At 36.6% G+C, this 22,387-nt stretch overlaps 1 protein-coding gene across 2 annotated transcripts in view; it reads right to left on the bottom strand.

Moving 5' to 3' along the window:
* The window catches only part of LOC107656319 (LIM and calponin homology domains-containing protein 1-like), a 56,143-nt gene that overhangs the window by 9,185 nt on the left and 24,571 nt on the right, over positions 1–22,387 (bottom strand). Inside the window, exons 11-25 of one of the 2 annotated variants that reach the window (XM_016444102.1) lie at positions 22,019–22,300; positions 20,644–20,937; positions 18,066–18,380; positions 15,431–15,823; positions 14,076–14,399; positions 13,415–13,630; positions 10,494–10,523; positions 9,560–9,656; positions 9,320–9,477; positions 8,282–8,750; positions 7,217–7,511; positions 4,957–5,075; positions 4,113–4,200; positions 1,946–1,971; positions 815–928 (exon numbers count right to left, since the gene is read on the bottom strand). In XM_016444102.1, coding sequence (XP_016299588.1) covers positions 815–928; positions 1,946–1,971; positions 4,113–4,200; positions 4,957–5,075; positions 7,217–7,511; positions 8,282–8,750; positions 9,320–9,477; positions 9,560–9,656; positions 10,494–10,523; positions 13,415–13,630; positions 14,076–14,399; positions 15,431–15,823; positions 18,066–18,380; positions 20,644–20,937; positions 22,019–22,300 — 3,220 coding nt within the window. The remainder of the gene's footprint in view (positions 1–814; positions 929–1,945; positions 1,972–4,112; positions 4,201–4,956; positions 5,076–7,216; positions 7,512–8,281; positions 8,751–9,319; positions 9,478–9,559; positions 9,657–10,493; positions 10,524–13,414; positions 13,631–14,075; positions 14,400–15,430; positions 15,824–18,065; positions 18,381–20,643; positions 20,938–22,018; positions 22,301–22,387) is intronic. The other variant, XM_016444112.1, reaches the window with a different exon arrangement.

Below are 22,387 nucleotides of genomic sequence, written 5' to 3' on the forward strand. Positions count from 1 at the left end.
TCTGTTCAGTTTGTGTTTGTCAGGTCTACTCGTTATCTACTTGTTGTGAATGTCATCCTTGTGCTCTGTGTCTCCCATTGGAATCATTAAAGACTCTCATTTTTGTGAAGTCTCCTCGTTCCTCCCGTTCCCTTGCTCCAGCGAAGTGTGACAATATGGTTTATGTGTGTTTTTCAAGTCCTCTCCAAGTAATAAATAAAGTTATGAAAAATGCAATGCTAATTGAAGTAGCGTTTATTATTAGTATAGAAACTATTCTGCCGCCTTCTGTGATAAAAATGGAAAAAATGTTACATAAATAAATCACAAAATTGTTATTAGGAAAATATAGGAAAATTTTATAGAATACAAATTATTTGTTATTGTCCAGCAGTGTATTTGATTTCTTAGCCAATTAAAAATAAGAAATAAGAGAAAAATAAAACTTGTCAATTACTTGTAATTTAAAAAAAAAAGGTATTAGTACATTAGACATTTCTGTCCCCCTCACTTCTGAAATGATGGCTACGCCCCTGGTATGAAACCAACATAAATACACAAGTGCTTTTGTGACCTTTATGAAAATTGAAAGCTTCAGTTCTCTTTTATTGTTACTGCATGGACAAGACTGATCAACACATTCTTCAAAATTCCTCCTTTTGTATTTCACAGGTATACCAAAGTCAACAAAAAGTGTGATAGATTTGAGAGAATGTGAAGGGAAGACAGGAAGAGATGGTAAAATGCTAACCAGAACACAACAACAGAGAAAGTTGTCTCTACAGAACAGCAGGTGCTCACTTCTCTCAGACAAACCCCAAGCTGGCTACTGTACCTGCAGCAGGCGTTCCTGCTCCTGCTGCCACCTCTCCTGTCGTCTACGCTCTTCATTAGGATCCCATGTCCAGTGATCAACCCTTTTTGCAAGGTTCAACATTGGGGTTTCAATCTGATTCACACACACACACACACACACACACACACACACACACAAACATACACACAAACACAGAAGCAGAAAGGAAAAAAGGAAAGTAGGTAAGAAGACAGGGTGCATCTATGCTGTTCTAACTAGGTATGAGCATGAGTACTCAAAAGTAATGATCAATTATTAAAAATCAGTTGTGTAACTTGATGTTTTTGTTCGACGTGCCAAAATTGGGCCTCATGTTTTATTAAGTGATTTGTTACAGTAACAATTTGAGTGCTACTTTGCAGTTGTGGGCTTTTGTGGGCAACTTGTTTCAACTGGTTACTTTAAACCTTTGTTCAGACCGGTAAAAACAACAAAATCCAAAAATATTTTCTTTTTGCTGAAACATCTCATATCTCTTCAGATTTTGCAGTTCAAACAGCAAAAACACACATGAAATCCAAAGTTCACAAACGTGACTGAAACCAAATTTTCAGTTTAAACAGTTAAAAATATATATTAATAAAATATAAAAAAAAATAAACTTAAAACTTTTTATTTCAGTTAGTTGCAAAGACAACATTTCTAATATTTAAGTTGAAGAGATAAAAACTGAAATAAAAATAAAATCAAAGCTATATATATATATAAATAAAAAAGACAAAACTATATAAAATTACTAAAGCTTAAAATATAAAATATCATATAAAATATTAATAAATAGTATAACAGTAGATACAACTAAATGCAACAGAATGCTGTTTTTTTTTTTAGATGCATCAACACTTTTTAACTATTTGTGTTGTAACTTGACACGCTGTCTTGAAAGCGTAAAGCTATTGGTGTGATACACTGAAACTTCAGTGAAAAGCAATGCAACAGCAAACATGCCAAATACAATCTGTTCCCATCAAGCCAGTACTCTAACAGCCAAAATGACCAAAATGCACATCCCTAGTTACAATGAAGGACTAACAAAGGAAAAAAGAGTGAAAAGAAATAAAGAGAGATTCAGGAAGAGTGAGTGTGATTTTGGCATACTTAAGTACTTACACAATCAATGGAGTAGTCAATCCCCTCTGTGGAGGAAAGAAGAGGGGAACAGTGACTTTCGAAACTCATCATATACTCATTAATCTCTTCATGTGCTAATGAAAGTTATAGCACCATAGGAGCTCAAACTGGTACACAGATACACAGAGCATAAAACATTAAAATGACACAGAAAAAAAGAAGTGTTGAGACATGATGTCTCTATTTATACCCGGTACTAACATCCATCTTGTGATCCTTGTTTACATATATTATTATTATTACTCACTTGCATCTCCTGTATCCACTTATGATCAGATTATGACAGGTTTCATTGTGTTACTATATTTATAGTCTTCATCACTTCCAAATATGGTTTGAGGGATTCAATCAATGATTTTGGACCCTGTTTACACCTTTATGTAGCTGCCCACTTGTGATTCTATCACCTGAGATGGATATGAATACCTGGTATAAGCAGAGGCAAAGACAAGAAGGATCTATTCTCTGAGAGTTGTAAATCTAGACATGAAGACAACAGAAAAAAGCAATAACGCAGAGCATCTTAATTTCTACATGTTCAATTACTGTGCATGACTGTACAATGACCCGACTAAATAAATCTAATCTATAGTCATGGAGTGCTGACATATGTCCATGCTACAGATGCCTGATGAGGACAAAATGACACACAACTCTATGTTTAGAAGGAAAGATGAGGAAAGAGTGGGGTAAGATGTGAGAGTGGGTAAACTGAATAACCTCCTTAAGAAATTGTGCAAGATTTTTGTCATGTGACTATATACTAGTAAATATATACTATAGACTAGTAAATCAAAGTCAAAATACCTTTTCTACATGGCAATTAAAATTAATTTTATGTCAAAGCAAATTTATCTGGTTCTATAACTATATATCATATACTATATATTGGTAAATTGCAATTGTATAACCATGTATATTATTTGAGATTGGCCATTAAATATAATATAATATAATATAATATAATATAATATAATATAATATAATATAATATAATATAATATAATATAATATAATATAATATAATATAATATAATATAATATAATATAATATAATATAATATAATATAATATAATATAATATAATATAATATAATATAATATAATATAATATAATATAATATAATATAATATAATATAATATAATATAATATAATATAATAATAAAGTTTTTTGTTGTTTTTGTTATTGCTGCTACTGAAAGTCTCACCAAAGCAGCATTTATTTGAACAAAAATACAGCAAAATCAGTAATATTGTGAAATATTATTACAATTTCAAATAACAAGCAGCCATTTTCAGCAGCCATTACTCCAGTCTCACACGATTCTTCAGAAATCATTCTAATATGCTGATTTGGTGCTCAAGAAACATTCTTATTATTAATGTTTAAAACAGCTGTGCTACTTAATATTTTTGTTAAATGGTGATACATGTTCGTGTTCCCAGGATTCTTTGAAAAATAGGAAGTTTAAAACAAACAGAATTTATCTGAAATAGAAAAAATGAAACAGGAAAAACGTAAACGTTTTTACTGTCACTTTTGATCAATTTAATGTGTCCTTGCTGATTCAAAAAATTAAAACACTTTTGAACAATAATGTACAGTATAATATGTTTGACATATGTCTCCTTTGTCCTTAACTTTATGACAACTTAAGGTAAAGTGGCACAGCTTACTCCACTCTCCCCTACACTCAAAAACCAGTTTAAAAATCTGTAGTGTCTCATAATGCCCTCAGCAGACAAGCATTTACTATACAATGCACCTCCACAGGAGAGGTGTCAAAGGAGGCTGACAAACGAGAGATGATCAGCGATGGGCAGATGGATCATCTGCTGTTCGTGGGGAAGGAAGCCCTGTGTGATTAGTTCATCTATTGGTTTTACCTGTTGGAGCGAAGAACTCCCAGCGTAACCTAGAGCTATTAGAGGCATGTGAGGACTCTAACAGACCCACACGCACACCAAATGACAGAGGGGTAGTCAATGAAAGAGACAAAAAGCAAGAAAAACATAAACCAGAAAGAAAGGTAACCCAAAAGAGGATTTAGAGGAGTTAAACGAATAACTAAAAGTAGGAAAGTTGGAATAGGGATTAATTTGGTCATCACATTATAAAAGAGATTAAAGTGGGGTTGTATTACCTGTCATTGAGAGCGAGTATGAAGTCTGCTCAGTCTTGCTTGACTCGGCAGTTGAACTCACATCACATGAGCTATGGACTGAATCGAGCTGAGGGGAATGAAAAGAATGAAAATCATTCCTGTTTTCACAGTCAAAATTGAAATAAAAGCAGGTTTCCAATAGAATACACCCCTGTTGAAAAATCCAGCATATGCTGGTTAGGTATGTTTTGAAGCATGGCAGCTGGTTTGAGCTGGTTTAAGCTGGTCCTGAGCAGGAGCTAGTTGCTTAGGACCAGCACATGACCAGCTAAGAACCAGCTCAAACCAGCAGCCATGCTTCAAAACATACCTATCCAGCATATACTGTTTTTTTTTTCCAACAGGTACAGTAGCACATTCAGCTCCATTTTAAAGGTATGCTATTAAGGTATAAAACACTGCCAAAAATTAGCTGTACAAATAAATAAGGGATAATATACAGTCATCTATTCATACAGTCAGAAAATGATCAGTCGATCATCCTGCTTATTACATGGCAAACTGGTTTACTTTTTATTCATGATTTATTCTTTATTTATAAGACTGTAGACATAAAACTAATACAACTATATAGGAAATTACACATTTGGGTCAGTTAAACAGTTTAGTAGTCATGAATGCAAAGACACTGACCAATAAGAATAAAGTATCAAGCTCAAAGACGCAAACAAGATAATGTCATACAAAATAATAAAGACAACTCTTAACTAATCGCTTACTTTCAGCCAGCCCAGGGGTCTACCTTTAAGAATCAGCGGATGTATTTGAAAATCAATGAATAAATGTTTTATTAAAAATTGAAAAGAGAGAAATCAAGGCCCACCTGCTCGGTGCTGGATGCATCAGTTGGTGGGACGGGGTGTGTCTGAGTGAGTTCTGTCACTATGGTTGTTGTGACAACACAGCTGCGCTTCATCATCGTGTCAGGCACTGGCTGCTTTCCTGATGAAATAGGAAACTATAAGTTAATATAAAAATGATTCAGTCTACCTCTGCTTTAAATAAGTCACATCTTATCATTTTATCTTTGTTTAAAAATTTTATTTTTGCTCAATTAGAATTTGTATGTATTTGCACTTAGGGGTTAAGTTTTTTAACACCTGCTGTAATGGATGTCGCTGATGTGAAATGTGGGCAGCTAAGGGTCAATATATGAAGGTGACTAGATGCAGAAAATTGAACTACTTTCACTACTTAAAATGATAGTCCACCTAAAAAGGAAAATGATGTCATTATTTACTCACCCTGTTGTCATTCCAAACCTGTATGCATGTCTTTGTTCTGTGGAAGATTTTGAAAAATGTTGGGAACCAAACAACATTATAGTCCATTGACTTCCATTGGCTGTGTCCGAAAGCTTAGACTCCTGACTTGTTGCCTTGCTGCCATATCAGGCAATGACTTAGCAGGAAGTGTTTGTGCTCAAAGGCACCTCACAAAACTGATTTTGGACAGGCGTCTGAGGCAACATAACGGTTTAATGATTTACAACAAAATAGAACAATCTTTGGTGATAACTAAGCGAATATTTAATTAGTATAATACTGATTTCTCACAACAAGTAACATCAAAAAGTTGGTCAGAAACATACATTTACACCCAAACTAATCATCAAACGCTACTTTCAGATGCCATCTTTATTTTTTTAAGCTCAACTATCATGAAATGGGACGCACAGGATTGTGGGATATCAAAGGCAGCGAGGGAAACATCTATGCTGCCTTCAAAAATCGATCGGATGAAGGCATCTCAAGAGACAGGCCATGAAGCTTCCTCCGAAAGGCAGCATTTTTCAGCTTTCGGACACAGCCATTGTATGGAATGGACCAAAAAAAAAACCCACTGTGACATTTCTCTAATTATATTGTTTTATGTTCCACAGAAGAAAGAAATGCATACAATTTACAGAGGGTGAGCAAGTGATCACAGGTTTTTCATTTTGGTGTGAATTATCCCTTTAATTATCAAAAAAAAAAATTTTTGTACTGGGGAAGAAGTTTTGATTTTTGAAAGTTACAGTAAACCTTCATTGTATGACTATATGTTAATTTCTCATGATAAGACCCCTTAAAAATTATATATATATATATATATATATATATACACACACACACACACACACACACACACACACACAGAGTATATACAGAATCTGCAAAATGTTAATTATTTTACCAAAATAAGAGGGATTTTATTGTTTATTTAGTACTGACCTGAACAAGATATTTCACATATAAGATGTTTAGTGTTTACATATAGTCCACAAGAGAAAATAATTGTTGAATTTATAAAAATGACCCCATTCAAAAGTTTACATACACTTGATTCTTACTACTGTTTTGTTCCCTGAATGATCCACAGTTTTTTAAATGTGAAGATCAGGGTAAATTTAACTTATTTTGTCTTCAGGGAAACATGTAAGTATCTTCTGAAGGACAGTACTTAATGAAAAATAGGCATAATAGGCAAAATAATAAAAATTTACACATCTTCATTCTGTTCAAAAGTTTTCACCCCCCTGCTCTTAATGCATCATTTTTCCTTCTGGAGCGTTTGAACCTTTTGTAGTTGCATATGAGTCCCTCAGTTGTCCTCAGTGTGAAAAGATGGATCAAAATCCTACAGTCATTGTTGAAAAATACACAAAAATGCTGGGAAACCAAAAAAAATTGTGGGACCTGAAGGACTTTTCTTAAGAACAGAAGGCAGTTTACCTGTTCAGGACAAACAAGGGACTCATGAACAACTATCCCTAAACAAAAAAAACACAGCCGTGGATAATTCAGGTAACAACACAGTATTAAGATTCAAGTGTATGTAAACCTTTGAGTGGGGTCATATTTATAAATTCTAAAATTATTTTCTCTTGTGGACTATATGTAAACATCTTTTATGTCAAATATCTTATTCAGGTCAGTACTAAATAAACAATAACATGCATTTTGTATGATCCCTCTTATTTTGGTAAAATAATTAACATTTTGCAGATTCTGCAAGGTGTATGTAAACTTTTGACTTCGACTGTATATATTCTACAAATATTCTAAATATTGAAAACTGTGGCTAATATTATAATTCTCAACCTTCTGGTTCTGACACCGACAGTGTAGTTGAGGTGTCTTCTTTGCTATTCTCTTCCTGAAGACTAAGAGAACACTTTATGACTTCATTCTTCTTGTCAGAAATGGAAGTCTGTAAGTTTTGCTGGTGTTCTGAGGCTTCTAAAACAATGAGCTCCTCATTTTGTTGACTTTGAGTATCTGGCTTTGAAGGTGAGGAAGAGAAGTTGATTTGAGGACACGACATAGAATCTCTATCAGCCCTCTCTCTGCTCTCCTGCTGAGTGCTGTCATAGTTCACACGTATCAGCCCATCACTCTGTAATAAAAACAAACAACACACATTTATTTAAGCTGATTATTATTACCCAAAGATAATTTACTTGCCTTTATGTCGTTCTTGCGTGAAACACATAAGGAGCTATCTAGCAAGATGTCCAGGTTGGTCTTTTTCATACAAAGGAAGCCAATGGCAACCACAACTGTCATTAGTCTCATCCATTTTCAATATACGGAAAAAGACATTATGAAAGATAACTTCTGTTGTGTGTTACGCAAAAAAAAAAGAAAGTCATACAGATTTTGAACAATATGACGGTGAGTAATGACAGAATTTATATTTTTTAGTGAACTATTCTGGCATTGTCTCAGGGGTTTTTAAACATGGTTCTGGACACCGTGGAAAATTAAAAAATCAAATTTCAAATCAAAAAGATTTTATGAAATGGATGTCCATTCACTTAACTCTAAGTAAATTATTTTAACTTTTTAATTAATTGATTTAATTATTTTGCTTAGTTTTATTTTAATAATTCTGCTTTGGCTTCAGGTATAGTAATTAAATATTTACATTTTAAAAGCCAACTATTTAATTTTGTAAAAAGCATTTTGCCTTAAAATAGCATGTGTTTTCTCATACAATATTAACAGGTCTATAACTGCCTTTATATTTTTGTAAGATCATCACATTTGGAGGTCCAAAAAGTTTGAAAATCTCTAGCCGTCCTACCCAGTTTTTATATGCAGATTTTTTGCCATTGTTAAATTAATTTGTTATAGATATTACAGTCCTGGGAAAGATATTCTTGCCTTGACTGATTTGCGGAAGCCTTGGCTGAATTTGGGCTGGCTGTAGGGTTTTGGGGTGATCAGGGGTACAGGCTTCGACGGAGCCGGAGGAACTCGTGTGGGTGCTGACAGGACTTCTGGAGCTTTGGTGGTCTCAGAAGGTGATGGTTCAGGGGTTTTGGCCTGTGCCGGTGCCTGTTTTTGTGTAGTCTTCTGGTCTATATAGACACTGTGGTGTGTTTGGGTAGTTTGTTCAGGCTCTGGGACCTCTGCTTCTACTAAGGTGGTGCATGTCAGCTTCTTCTCGGGTTGATGAAGAGGTGACATGTGCATTGGTGGAGCAGCAGAAGGCAGTTTGGGGAGTTGGAGTTTCTCCAATATGGCATCGCTGATGGTGAAACGGAGAGCATAGCGTTGAAGCACAGCTGCTTTCTCTTCTGGGGTGGAGGCCTTACAGTATTGTTCATGTAGCTCCTGTTCCCTACGCTCTCTGAAAGAGAAAGAATGAGATCAATAGAATGTCAATTACATATTAGAATGATAATTCATTCATTAATATATATTCATGAGAAATGTTCAAATATAAAAAAGTTTTTGGGGGACTAACAGTGAATTTTCAAAAATTATCTCATAATTACTGACCTTGACATACAGTCATAAGGGTCTGTAGTTGGTGGGTCACACTAAACAAGTTTTATTAGATGGACAAAAATATTATATATTTATAAAATCTAAATATATAATATTTATAAAATATTTATAATATATATATTTTTTCAAATATAATTTTTTTCTAAGAAATAACAAAACAAGATTATTACTACTTACACTACTTAAGATTTTTAATGCTTTTAAAAGAAGTCTCTGTTGCTCATTAAAGGGGTCATATGATGCGATTTCAAGTTTTCCTTTCTGTGTGCAGCGCATTTTACGGAGGACGAGTACGGTTTCCTGGGAGAGTCAATTTTGCACTCTGTATTTCAATGCCAATACTTCTATTTACTAAACCCCACAATCTGCTACATCAGGAGGGCATAGAGATTTCAGTTTGTGTCTCACTTCTCCTCTACGATTTCTTTGTATGTCTTGATGCTCTTCCTGCGATGGCCAGATTCTCCATCCGCTGTCATTAGCTTCTCCATCATCTTCCTTTCTTCTTCCTTTTTGATCAAATCTTGAGATGCACTTCGCCTTCGATTCTTCCAGCGAGCCAAGTCCTACACACAGAAGCCAGAGAATGTACACACTTATGCGTGTAAGCTCATTAAACACGTGCTTGTGTGGGTTTGTGTGACTCACGTCCTGCCACTGGTCCTCCTCATGTCGTGATTGGCTGTGTGGCCGAAGGTAGGCCATCTCATCCTCTTCATCACGCATGTCAATCAAACTCATACTCCTTTGAATAACAAACAAAAACAGACATGTTTACAAGTGCTGTAACGCTTTTAGCTTAAGAAGAAAAGGTGCAATCAAAGCCAGATCGAAAATAACAACACATCTCTTCCTCTGAGACCTGAAGGCACGAAAATAGGAAATTCTTGATAAAAAAAGTTATACATACATATATATATATATATATATATGACGGTATGATGTTAAAGAGGAATGACATGGTTAAATGGAAGAAATGTTAGTGCAAGAGCAACACATGGTTATTGGGACCATGAACAATACAAACAGACTACAAGAAAAAGTACAAGTAAAATGTACATTTTTGACAATATAATTTCTTATTGCTCAAGAAACCGTCATGTTGTTCAAAACCCATATTATCATGATACCATATAAAATTTTTGTTATTTAATACAAATCAGATGACTTCATTAAATGTAAAATATGTGCACACGAGTCATATTTACATCTTTTTGAAGCTTGTAAATTCCAATTTATTATAAATGCATGTTTATCTCCCTCACATAGTCATAGATTTAGAACGACATGAGGAGTAAATGAATTAATTTTCTTTTTTCGCTGAATATTCCTTTAATACAGGGAGCTGAAGTATCCACCACAGCAAACCATGACAAAGATTCAAACATATGTTATTACATGCATGTGTAGGGGCAGGCTTGACTTTTGAATATGCATGCACAAAGTTCAAGAGAGAGTATGTCAGTTTAGAAAATGGTTGTATCTGCATGTGAACAGAGACACTGCTGAATGCTTGCTACATGCAACTGCTCAGTTCTTCAGCAACAGTAAGAAATACAGAGAGAAAGGAAAAGAAACTTACTCTGTGTCAGAAACACTAGTAGCTCTGAATCTAGAACATTAATGGATAAAAAACAATGTAAATAAAGTTGAGCTTTAAAGAACAAAATGGTTGAACATAATAGAACACGAATTACAGTCCTTTAAAATATATATTACACACACATTTTATATATACTGTATGTATATGAAGAGTTTATTTGCAAAAACAGATAACTTGTTTTTTATTATGTTATGTTTTATTGTGTTAGTTAGCTGTATTTTTTAGTTATTTTTTAACCTAATAAAAAAAAAACAACTGCAGTTTGATTGAGATTAATTGGAAAGCACAATGAAAAAACTTGATTTCTGAGCATCGTAAGCCTAAGTACATCGTAGACCCATTGCCGCCAATGGATCTACGAACAATTTTGGCTTACGATGCTTTTGGGAAACGCAGCCCAGGTCAGTTAAGTTGCAGGGGGGGTTGTTAATCAGTTTCAGCTGCTTTGGTGTAAATGAAATTAACAACAGGTGCACTAGATGTGCAACAATGAGACAACCCCCAAAACAGGAATGGTTTTACAGGTGGAGGCTACTGACATTCTTTTCTGACTGTTTTTCACTAGTTTTGCATTTGGCTAGGGTCAGTGTCACTACTGGTAGCATGAGGCATTTCTTGGACCCTACAGAGGTTGCACAGGCAGTCCAACTCCTCCAGAAAAAAAAAACAACTGCAGTTTGATTGAGATTAATTGGAAAGCACAATGAAAAAACTTGATTTCTGAAAATTGTTAAAAACGGAGTTATCTGTTTTTGCAAATGAACTCTTCAGTATATATATATACACACACACACGATTCTATTAAATATGTGAAGCTATTTCTACAGTCACTAAAACCCCAACTGTATCTGAAGATTTGCATTTGGCTAGGGTCAGTGTCACTACTGGTAGCATGAGGCATTTCTTGGACCCTACAGAGGTTGCACAGGCAGTCCAACTCCTCCAGGATAGCACATCAATACGTGCCATTGCCAGAAGGTATGCTGTGTCTCCCAGCACAGTCTCAAGAGCATGGAAGAGATTCCAGGAGACAGGCAGTTATTCTAGGAGAGCTGGACAGGGCAGTAGAAGGTCCTTAACTCATCAGCAGGACCGATATCTGCTCCTATGTGCAAGGAGGAACAGGATGAGCACTGCCAGAGCCCTACAAAATGACCTCAAGCAGGCCAATAGTGTGAATGTCTCTGACCAAACAATCAGAAACAGACTTCATGAGGGTGGCCTGAGGGTCCGACGTCCTCTAGTGGGCCCTGTGCTTACTGCCTGGCACCGTGGAGCTTGATTGGCATTTGCCATTGAACACCAGAATTGGCAGGTCCGCCACTGAGTGGGCCCTGTGCTCACTGCCCGGCACCGTGGAGCTCGATTAGCATTTGTCATTGAACTCCAGAATTGGCAGGTCCGCCACTGGTGCCCTGTGCTTTTAACAGATGAGAGCAGGTTCACCCTGATCACATGTAACAGACGTGAAAGGGTCTGGAGAAGCCATGAAGAACGTTATGCTGCCAGTAACATCGTTCAGCATGACCGGTTTGGTGGTGGGTCAGTGATGGTCTGGGGAGGCATATCCATGGAGGGGCGCACAGACTTCTACAGGCTAGACAATGGCACCCTGACTGCCATTAGGTATTGGGATGAAATCCTTGGACCTATTGTCAGACCCTACGCTGGTGCAGTGGGTCCTGGGTTCCTCCTGGTGCACGACAATGCCCGGCCTCATGTGGTGAGAGTATGCAGGCAGTTCCTGGAGATCCACCATCCGTTGTCTCATTAGGAGCATGCCCCGACTTTGTCAGGCATGCATACAAGCACGTGGGGGCCATACAAACTACTGAGTACCATTTTGAGTTGCTACAATAAAGTTTCAACAAAATGGACAAGCCTGCTGCATCATTTTTTCACTTTGATTTTCGGGGTGTCTTTGAAATCAGCCCTCTGTAGGTTGATCATTTTCATTTCCCTGATACCATTGAATGGCCCCCACGCTCGCCTGACCTAAATCTAATAGAACACCTCTGGGACATTATGTTTCGGTCCATCCGATGCCGCCAGGTTGCACCTCAGACTGTCCAGGAGCTCAGTGATGCCCTGGTCCAGATCTGGGAGGAAATACCCCGGGACACCATCCGTCGTCTCATTAGGAGCACGCCCCGATGTTGTCAGGCAGCATACAAGCACACGGGGCCATACAAACTACTGAGTACCATTTTGAGTTGCTACAATGAAATTTCAGCAGAATAGACTAGCCTGCTGCATCATTTTTTCACTTTGATTTTAGGGGTCTTTGAATTCAGCCCTCTGTAAGGTTGATCATTTTCATTTCCATCAAACGATGTGGCATCCTTTAGTTCCTAACACATTACCCAGTCCATATTAATATAGATATCCAGCATGATATTTTTCCCCATTGAGATCTGATTTGTTTTCAAAGTGTTCCTTTAGATTTTTTGAGCAGTGTATATATGTTTGTGTGTGTGTGTGTCTTAATGCATTTTCCTAATCTGATTTTACAAAACATGTCAGTAAAATGAGTTCTCAACAGCATTTCATATTGACTTTAAAGGTGCTGTAAGTGATGTTAGCCATTTCACTAACTCCCCCCAGGTCAGTCACTGCATTAAACCTGCATTGCACCTGCTCTTTCCAAAATTCCACCCTCAAATGACACGTATAAGCAAATCTAAACTCTTAAAAATAAAAAAGCTTGCTTTTCACTAATAAAATCCCTTACAGCACCTTTAAGGATAACCATTGCACCAATGAACAAAGTAAAGTGAAACAGTGATAAAACGCAGAGACACAGGCATGGGACACAATCTTTCCATGCAGAAATACAAAACTACATTTCAATCAGAGCTGTTTTCAAAAGTAATAAATTGGTCCTGAAAGTGCTTTCTCACATTGGGGGGAGATCATCATCTTCCTGCCAAAGGGGCTGACGTGGGGGTTGGTGGGGTCTGGGGGAGGGGCTTTTGGTAACAGTCTCATCTTTAATAAGACTTTCATGTCCCACCACACCCACAGAGTCCGCCTCCTGCCTGTCCATCATCTGAGGGCACTTCCTAGGCATGTCCTCAGCATTTCTTGGGGGCGGGGCCACAGAGCTAAGGGTGAAGCTGAGAAATTTGCCATGGTTACTAAAGCAAAGCAGTGCTGTGAAAGGGAGGCTGAGGCTCTGTTCTCTGGCTACAAAACACAAATCGCCAGAGAGTACAGAGAAGACAAGTGCAAAGAACAGAGTGAAGTGTATATATATATATATATATATATATATATATACAAAGATTAGAAACAAAGAGAAAATTCAGTTTTGTGAAGAAACTCCAAGCCAGTCACATATATTAGTAAACAGACAATAGCCACCAAAAATCACTGATGCACGAGACATTCATCTCTTCTCTGTACTCGGAAAATCAACTACACAAGAACTAAACAAGCTCAAATCCACATCTAAAAAAAATTATTTAATAGCAATTTAAACAATCTCCTTTTGCACGGACACCACAAAAGAAGCATTCAGAGCATTCACAGGCAAACACTTCAGTCCTAAAGGGTCCTAACCTGTCCAGAGACGGGGCTGTCTCTTGCTCTCTTGGCTTGAGGTATGACTGCGATCCACTGATAGGAGTGATTTTATGTTTGACAGCAACAGGTTTGGGCAGAAAAGCATTAAAAGCCTGTCCTGCACTTGGCTTTTGGTAAGATCCGGTCCTTCGTGCAATCATGTCATCCTTCTCAAAATCTGGCAGTTGATCATCCCCACATTCATCGTAACTGCCAGAGCGATTGGCATTAGTTGCAGAAGAACGTACAATGTCAGGGCTCTTTTCTGTGACTACAGCAACTGGAACAGGTGTCTTTGTTACTTGGCTGACTGGTTCATTTCTGTCAAAACAGCATATGCTGATAACTAACTTGGAAAATGAAACTCAGTTTGATATAACGCAATATTCTCCAAGGCAAAACTTAATGCAAGCAGGTTCAAAACAAATGCACACCTACATTTCCCTAAGAACAAAAAACAAACTTCTGTGAGATGTTCTGTGTGATTTTTAGCTCATTGCTGAGGTGTTCTGGGTGGTTGCTATTGCAAATTGGCTTCTAAGGAATTCTGGAAGGTTGTATCCTGGCCAAAGCATTTTGATTTATAGATATCTAGATAGATTCTGTGTCTCTTTCAGTGTAAATCTATGTTTTCCCCCCCAATTTATTGTCTGCCAGGCAAAAAACTAGTGATGCACGTTACAGTATCAGTCAGTGCTATATCAGTAATCAGGCAACATTGGAGTTTTATTATTGATCAGTATTGGTCAATATTGGATATTTAATTTGCTAATTATTTATATCTACAACCCATAAATAATTTAGATATTTAAATAATTACTTCTATATTTATATTTTGATTACCTTTGCTATCATGTAACATTTACAGTTATTCATTAAAAACATGAACAATTTAACATCAAGTTTAATCTTGAGCAAATCTCAAAATATCAATTTTCCATATTATACATCATAATGTTATTATGTCTAAATTCATTTACAGAATTTAAAATAACTGATTTTAGTTTTTTATTTATTTAGACAGAACAGTACAGTTTTTTTAATATCAGCCATTTACTGGAAATAATCAGGCTTATCATATTGTCAGAATTTTTAAACAAATATTAAACATTCAACCACTTAGTAACAACGCTCATCAGCAAGGTATCATTATATATTTTGCACAAATGGTGCAGTAAATCCCTAACCAAGTATGAGAAAAGCTAAAAGTCATGCTTTCCTTAGACAACACTACTAAAATATAAATATTGTGCTCAAAAGGAAAGAGTTTTTTCCACCACGGCACAAAGCATGTTAGACTCATGCATTATCAACAAAGAGAAGTTTGAGACTGCCAGTCTTGCTTGTCCCACCTCTGTCCAATCTTGGTTCTCTTTGTCTTTATGCTTCTTTCAAGGTATTGGAGATCTCTTTCTCCACTCGTTCCTTTCTGGGCTAAGGAAGCTGCTGTAGCACCCTCTCTCTTGGAACCCGACTGCGGGAGGAATCTGTTATATGAAGTCCCGCTTGCTGGCTTCTGAAATGCTCCTGTTCTACGAGCTAGCATGTCATCCTTTTCTATATCTGGTTGCCTCTCTTCTTCTTCATCCTCTTCATCATCCTCCCTCTCATCCTTTGCTTTCTCAGCCAGTTCCTCCTCCAGCACTTTGCGCTCGGTGGAGGTCAAAGGCCTTTTAAGGTCAAACATAACAGGGTTCGGAGGTTCAGGGGGCATGATGGGAGGAGGCTCAGGGTTTGCATCTCCACTGAGTAAGTTAGTTCATAATGTGTGAGGCGTGGAAGGAAAGAGAGAAACAATGAGTCAGAGACAGAAAAGAAAAAAATGAGGGGGGAGGACAGAGAATGCAGATACAAGCAATGCAAGATGCAGTCCAGTGGGAACCAAAGCAACTGCATTGCAGTTACTCAAAACTACAGAAACACACTTTATTACTCTCTTACACAAGCACAGACACATATTTCATCTTTTTTCCTGTTTCTTCACAGACTCTGAAATTTCAGTCCACACCACCACTGTGGCATTCACAGCTAATTTCTCTCCTAAACAGGCCAAAAAGTTCATTTTTCACACAATTTGTGGGTGCTACAGTTGTTAGCATCATGCTAACAGCCTCACTGCAAGCCATTCACAGCTAATTTTCCTCCTAAGTAGCCCAAACAAGAGCAGATTCAAGTATCATTCATGAGTGCTACGTTGTTAGCATCATGATAACCGCCTTACTCTAAGCCATTCACAGCTAATCCTAAACAGGCCAAAAAAAGCGAAGTTTTAGCATCATTCAGGGGTGCTATAGTTGTTAGCATCATGCTAACAGCCTCAATTATAAGCCCTCCTAGCCAAAATAATAACAGTTTCAAGCATCATTCATTCAGTGCTGCTACAGTCGCTTGCATCATGCTAACATTCTCTCAAGGCATGAGTTCATCAACATGCCCTGTAAATGCAGCATCACCGCTAAGATCACTACACACAAACTCCAACACACATGAGGGTGAGTCTCTGCATGTATGTTCAGATCATTTGATAAACAAAACTTGGTTTCTGAAAGCAGGCGGTCCTCAACGAGCAATAGTGTGTCGGTATACTTCACATCACAGGACCAAATATTACTGCTTGATTCTAAGAACACAATGGTGTCTAAAGGGGTCATATTGTGAAGTAAACAATGAAATAAAATAGAAACTAATGGTGTGTTCATTGCTGTGCCATTTCACAACTACTGTAATTACTAGATGACAAACTTTGATGTTATTCGGAGCTGTTCATGTCCTCGGACATAGAATTGCTTCTCAATGTCTATAAACGGCAAAATGATTGTGTGTAATCAATATACAAAACTGCAATAGAAGAAGTCATTATGCAAATACATCAATACACTTATAGTTTAGCAGCACATTAGCTATTTATTCAACTCTGTGATAGCAACATCAAACTTTGTCTTTCATTCATTTTTAGTTTTTTCTTGTATCATGACATTAACAAATAATCAATCATAGGAACTGCTATTTTGGACTATTGTAGACTAACTGAATATTAAGAGCTTAACTACATTTTACAGCTGAAACCGCTGCTATTTTGAGTGTTTTCGTATGACGTTGTGGCAGTCAGGTGGTACAAGTCAGAGCTCTCAAAAAGTTGAAAGTTTACAAGTTGTAATTATGAGGTCTAAGAGGACATGAACGCTTTTTTCAAGTTGGAATCTCATCATTTCGGTAATTCCAACATGGCATGAACACAACTAAGCTGAAAAATTATATCAATCTATTTGGAACACACTAAACAATAAGCAAATTTATATCTTAGAAGTTATTTCTCTTTTATTTTAAACTTTATCTTACCTTTTTATTTTATATATTTATAAATATAAATATAAATGTGAATATATACACACATAGATATATTTTACCTTTTCATAATATAAAAATATAATTCTATATATTTTATTTTTTATATTTCTATATTATTATATATTTGATCCTCATTTTCCATGCAACATTTACACAGAAGACTTAAAGGGACAGTTCATTCTAACTGGTTGGAAAGACGGTAGAAAATAGTCATCAGAAACTATATTATGACCGTTTCAGCTGCAATATATATTAAGCATTACTTATATATACATATATTACTATATTATATGTAGTAATATATATTATACCAGTGGTTCCCAACCCTGGTACTGGAAGCACCCCAACACTGCACATTTTGCATGTCAGAGAAAGGAGACATGCAAAACGTGCAGTGTTGGGGTGCCTCCAGGACCAGGGTTGGGAACCACTGCATTATACTATACTATACTATATATATTTACTGTACTGTAGTACTATACTATATACTATATTATGTTTTAGGTGTAAAACAGCCTCCTGACTAATATTATCAATGACCCTCAGAGAAAAATATGTGCACGTTTTGGTCAGTTGTGCCTGAATGTGCATGTATTTATGCATCTATTCTTCTCTTTCTGTCATTCTTTCTCTCCCTACCTGCCCATCGCTCTCTTTGTCAGTATGAAGCCCAGCCCTATGGTGGGCACAGCAACAGGTGCCATCGAGAGGAGATATCGAAGCTTCTCTGCCTCGTCCCCCTGTCCCTCTCCCCCTTCCTCATCCTCCTCCTCCTCTTTCCAGGACGTATTCTCCATCTCTGTCACACCCCCAAATGTCACAAAACGCCGCCGTTCACCGGAGGAACGTTCTTGGCAACTGGCCAGGTCGTTCTTGGCAACCTTCATCTTGGAGGAAACAGAGAGGCAGCCTTTCTCAAGACACGTCCGACACAGAGGGACAATAGGGTCATCGCTGTTCGCACGCACACACATACATGACACGTGAGTAAAGAAGAGAAAGAGAGAAGAATTAGAGGAGCGAGGGAAAGAAATAGTGAAAACTAAAATATACTAATGCAGAAAGTCCACGTCAGTCTGACAGTCAAATCAATGGATTGTCTGGACGGGAATTTATGTGATATCCAAATAAACCCACTGACGCTGATGCAAGCATGGCCTTTTGAAACATACAAAAGGGAAATTACTGAAGGAATGACACACAGCCTTGGCTCTTCTACAGCAGTTTAGTATGTCGTCTAACACTCACATGCTCCCCTCCCTCATTCTCTGTGAGCATCTCTTGGTTTCAATAGTTGCCTTGGTGACATCTGTTTGCTAGAGAGGGGCTTCCCTCTGCTAACAGAATTTAGAGTCTCACAAAGGCCCACTTTAACAAACATCTCCACAAGAGTGTAACAAGACAGAGCCCTATTACGTAGCACTCAAGCCAATGACAGACCAAGCTTCTTGGCTGTAAGCCTTGACTGATTTAAATATATTTTAGGCTCACACAGTGTCTTAACCAGGCGTAATACTTTATCAGCAACAAGTAATTTGTCTGTCTACACTGTCAGCAAAAATACAGTGTGATGGACCACAATCACAGCGAATCAAAACATATTAGAACATACACCCTTCTTAAAATATAAAAGCAGCCATATAATTCAAATGCAGACTTATTTATACTGCGTGTGAAATATAGCTGTTGGGTCAAAGACGAAAAGGGGGTTTCAAGCATCAAAAAATAAAATTGTAATACAGCTAGAAATTTAGTTTTTTTCCCCATATATCAGAATATATACTGTTTAATTTTATATTTTTCTGAGCAAAAAATAATGAGTATCATACATTATTTACCATGATTTACAGAAGACACCCACTAAAATGTCATTAAGTGTAACAATATTTATATACCAATAAATCTTGTTAAGCATATTTTAAACAAGAATCATTTGATGACAAATTAAAAGACAAATATATTCTTTGACTTGGTATTTTATATGTTTATTTAAAAATGTAATGGTAAAATCAAAGCCTGGACCATTACACTGAATAACAATTTCACACCTTGAAACATTTTTCCCCAGTATTCTGACATTTATTTTCACAAAAGTTATTTGAAATATGAAAGTAGACAATTTACTTGCATTTAACATGTTTTATTAGTTTTTAAAATGACTTTTGTAAATTTAATTTGATGCAGACACCAAAATGGAGATGTCTCGTCTTTGACCCTATTATAAGTTTGCTATATTATAAAAAAATTATATAATATAAATTATATGAAAGTGTTCTATACACTGTAAGATAGCACTACTGGCTTTTATTTGACATTGTCCTAAAGGCACAATAAATTATACAAATATTTACTGTTATAATAGTTCATAGTATGTAACAGTTAACACGTTATCTTTTTTATACCAAACATCCCAATATAATTTGAACTTACATTACCATTCAAATGTTTGGGATCTGTACGATTTTTCATGTGTAAGCATCTTATCCTCACCAAGGCTGCATTTATTTGATCAAAAAACAGTAAAACAGTGGTACTGTGAAATATTTTAGCACAATTTTAAATAGCTGTTTAACATTTTAATATTTTAAAATGAAATGTATTCCTGTGATGGCAAAGCTGAATTTTCAGCAGCCATTACTCCAGTCTTCAGTATCACGTGATGCTTCAGAAATCATTCTAATAATGATTTGGTACACAAGGAACATTTCTTATCAATGTTAAAAAGAGTTCTGATAGTTTTTTAATAGTTTTGTGGAATATGGGATTTTTTTGATGAAGACAAAGTTAAAAAGAACAAATAATTTCTCATTTGATTATCATTTTTAAAAAATCTTTCTGCCCCCAAACTTTTGAACAGTAATGTATTTTGAATAGCATTTTTCTCTTAAAACTACTGAGCAAGCTAAGAGTGGTACAGTGGGACCACTCAGTGGGAAAATTGTATAGAATTTACATGGAAAAGATTCTATTGTATGTTGCTTTATTGTACCATATCTGGTTAGGACACAGTGTTAGACACAAACTGAAAAAATAATAATAATAAGCTTATATTCTTCTAGAAACTGGAGCTGTGTCATCTGCTTTATGTATAAACAAAACACAGAAAACATACAATTTGTGTAATAAGCTCAAAGTTTCAGCAGTGTGAAACGTCTTGAAGCTTGTTGATGAGTCATGCTATGTCAGGGGTCAAAGGTAAAGGTTACATGTCAGGCACCTGCTCTCTGTATTCATCTTGAGCCTTTGCCATTTCTCCAGGTCTGACTGAGTGATGGTTGTTTGAGCCAATGACTGCCGGGGGTCTCTCTGTGGGACAGGCCCACTTTGGCCCCGCCTTCTGGCCAGGTCATCGGTCTTTACATTAGGCATCACCACCCTCGCCCCTTTCTCTCTGTCTGTTCCCTCCTCCTTCTCCTTCTCCTGCTCACTCTCACTGTCTTTCTCAGGGGTCAGGAAGGGGTTGTCCTTGCGAGTTATGATTGACACTTCAGCAGGAGTGGAGTCAGATTCACTGTAGATCAGTATAAAGGATAAACTGAGCTAAGCAGGAGGAATGGCTTTTTGCCACACATGCAAATAACAAATGAATTTAAATATATGGTTTAAATATTTAATTATTTAAATGTAAATATTAAAAGGTTACTTCACCCAAAAATGAAAATTCTGTGATTAATTACTCACCCTCATGTCGTTCCAAACCCGTAAGACCTTCGTTCATCTTCGGAACACAAATTAAGATATTTTTGATAAAATCCGAGAGCTTTCTGACCCCCCATAGACAGCAACGTAACTGTTTCTTGACTGTTTCTGTAAAAATTCTTCTCCTCCAAGTGACCGTCTTCCGGCATTATCGAGAGTACCACGACGTATGCGTGTGGTGCTGCTGATGTAAAATACTCTCGATAACGGCAGAAGACAGTCACTTGGAGGAGAAGAATTGTTGAATAAAGTCGTTATTTTTGTTTTCTTTGTGCACAAAAAGTATTCTCGTAGCTTCGTAAAATTACCATTGAACCACTGATGTCACATGGGCTATTTTACCGATGTCCTTGCTATGTTTCTGGGTCTGGGAATATTTCAGTTACATCGCTCTCTATGGAGGGTCAGAAAGCTCTCGGATTTCATCAAAAATATCTTAATTTGTGTTCCGAAGATGAACAAAGGTATTACAGGTTTTGGAACGACATTAATTAATGACATGTGAGTAATTAATGACAGAATTTTCATTTTTGGGTGAACTAGCCCTTTAAAGTATTGACATTTAAATAAAATTCAAACATTAATAGTTAAAGAATATTAGAAATATTTTTTCCAACCTTTAAACTGTATTTTGCATTTTTTTATAAATCATTTATTTTTACAAATAATTTATTTTTAGTAGTTTTTTCTTCTATACTTTCAGTCACTTCCAGTAATACAGTCTTCGTGCAAAATTTAAACCATGTATAATGTTACAGTTCCTAATAAATTTACCAGTAACTCCATTTTATTTACTCACCAAAGTCACATTATTTGTGTTAATTTTGGACCCTGTGGTCAAATGTGCATAAAAAAGAGCAAAAGTGTTAGAGAGCGTGTTTGTTTTGAGGCACCTGCTATCTGTATTCATCTTGAGCCTCTGCCATGTCTCCAGGTCTGACTGAGTGATGGAAGTCTGGACCAATGACTGATGAGGATCTTTGGGAGGGTGTGGCCCTCTCCCAGTCCGCCTCCTGGCTAGATCATCTTTGAGTGGGTTTGGAACAACTATCTTCCCCTCTTCCTCTCTCTCATCTTCCTCATTCCCCTCTTTTCCCCTGTCTTTTTCAGGATTCAAGAAAGGATTGTCCTTACGAATTATGATTGGCACCTCAGGGGAGGCGGAGTCCGCCTGACTGTGGTAGAAATGTAGCATTATAAGAAACAGAAAAGATTAACCCATCATCCCACAGAACACAGCAACAATACCAATACTGCCTAGA

This window comes from Sinocyclocheilus anshuiensis, unplaced genomic scaffold (genome assembly GCF_001515605.1).
Source record: "Sinocyclocheilus anshuiensis isolate Anshui unplaced genomic scaffold, SAMN03320099.WGS_v1.1 scaffold85, whole genome shotgun sequence".
Taxonomy (NCBI): domain Eukaryota; kingdom Metazoa; phylum Chordata; class Actinopteri; order Cypriniformes; family Cyprinidae; genus Sinocyclocheilus; species Sinocyclocheilus anshuiensis.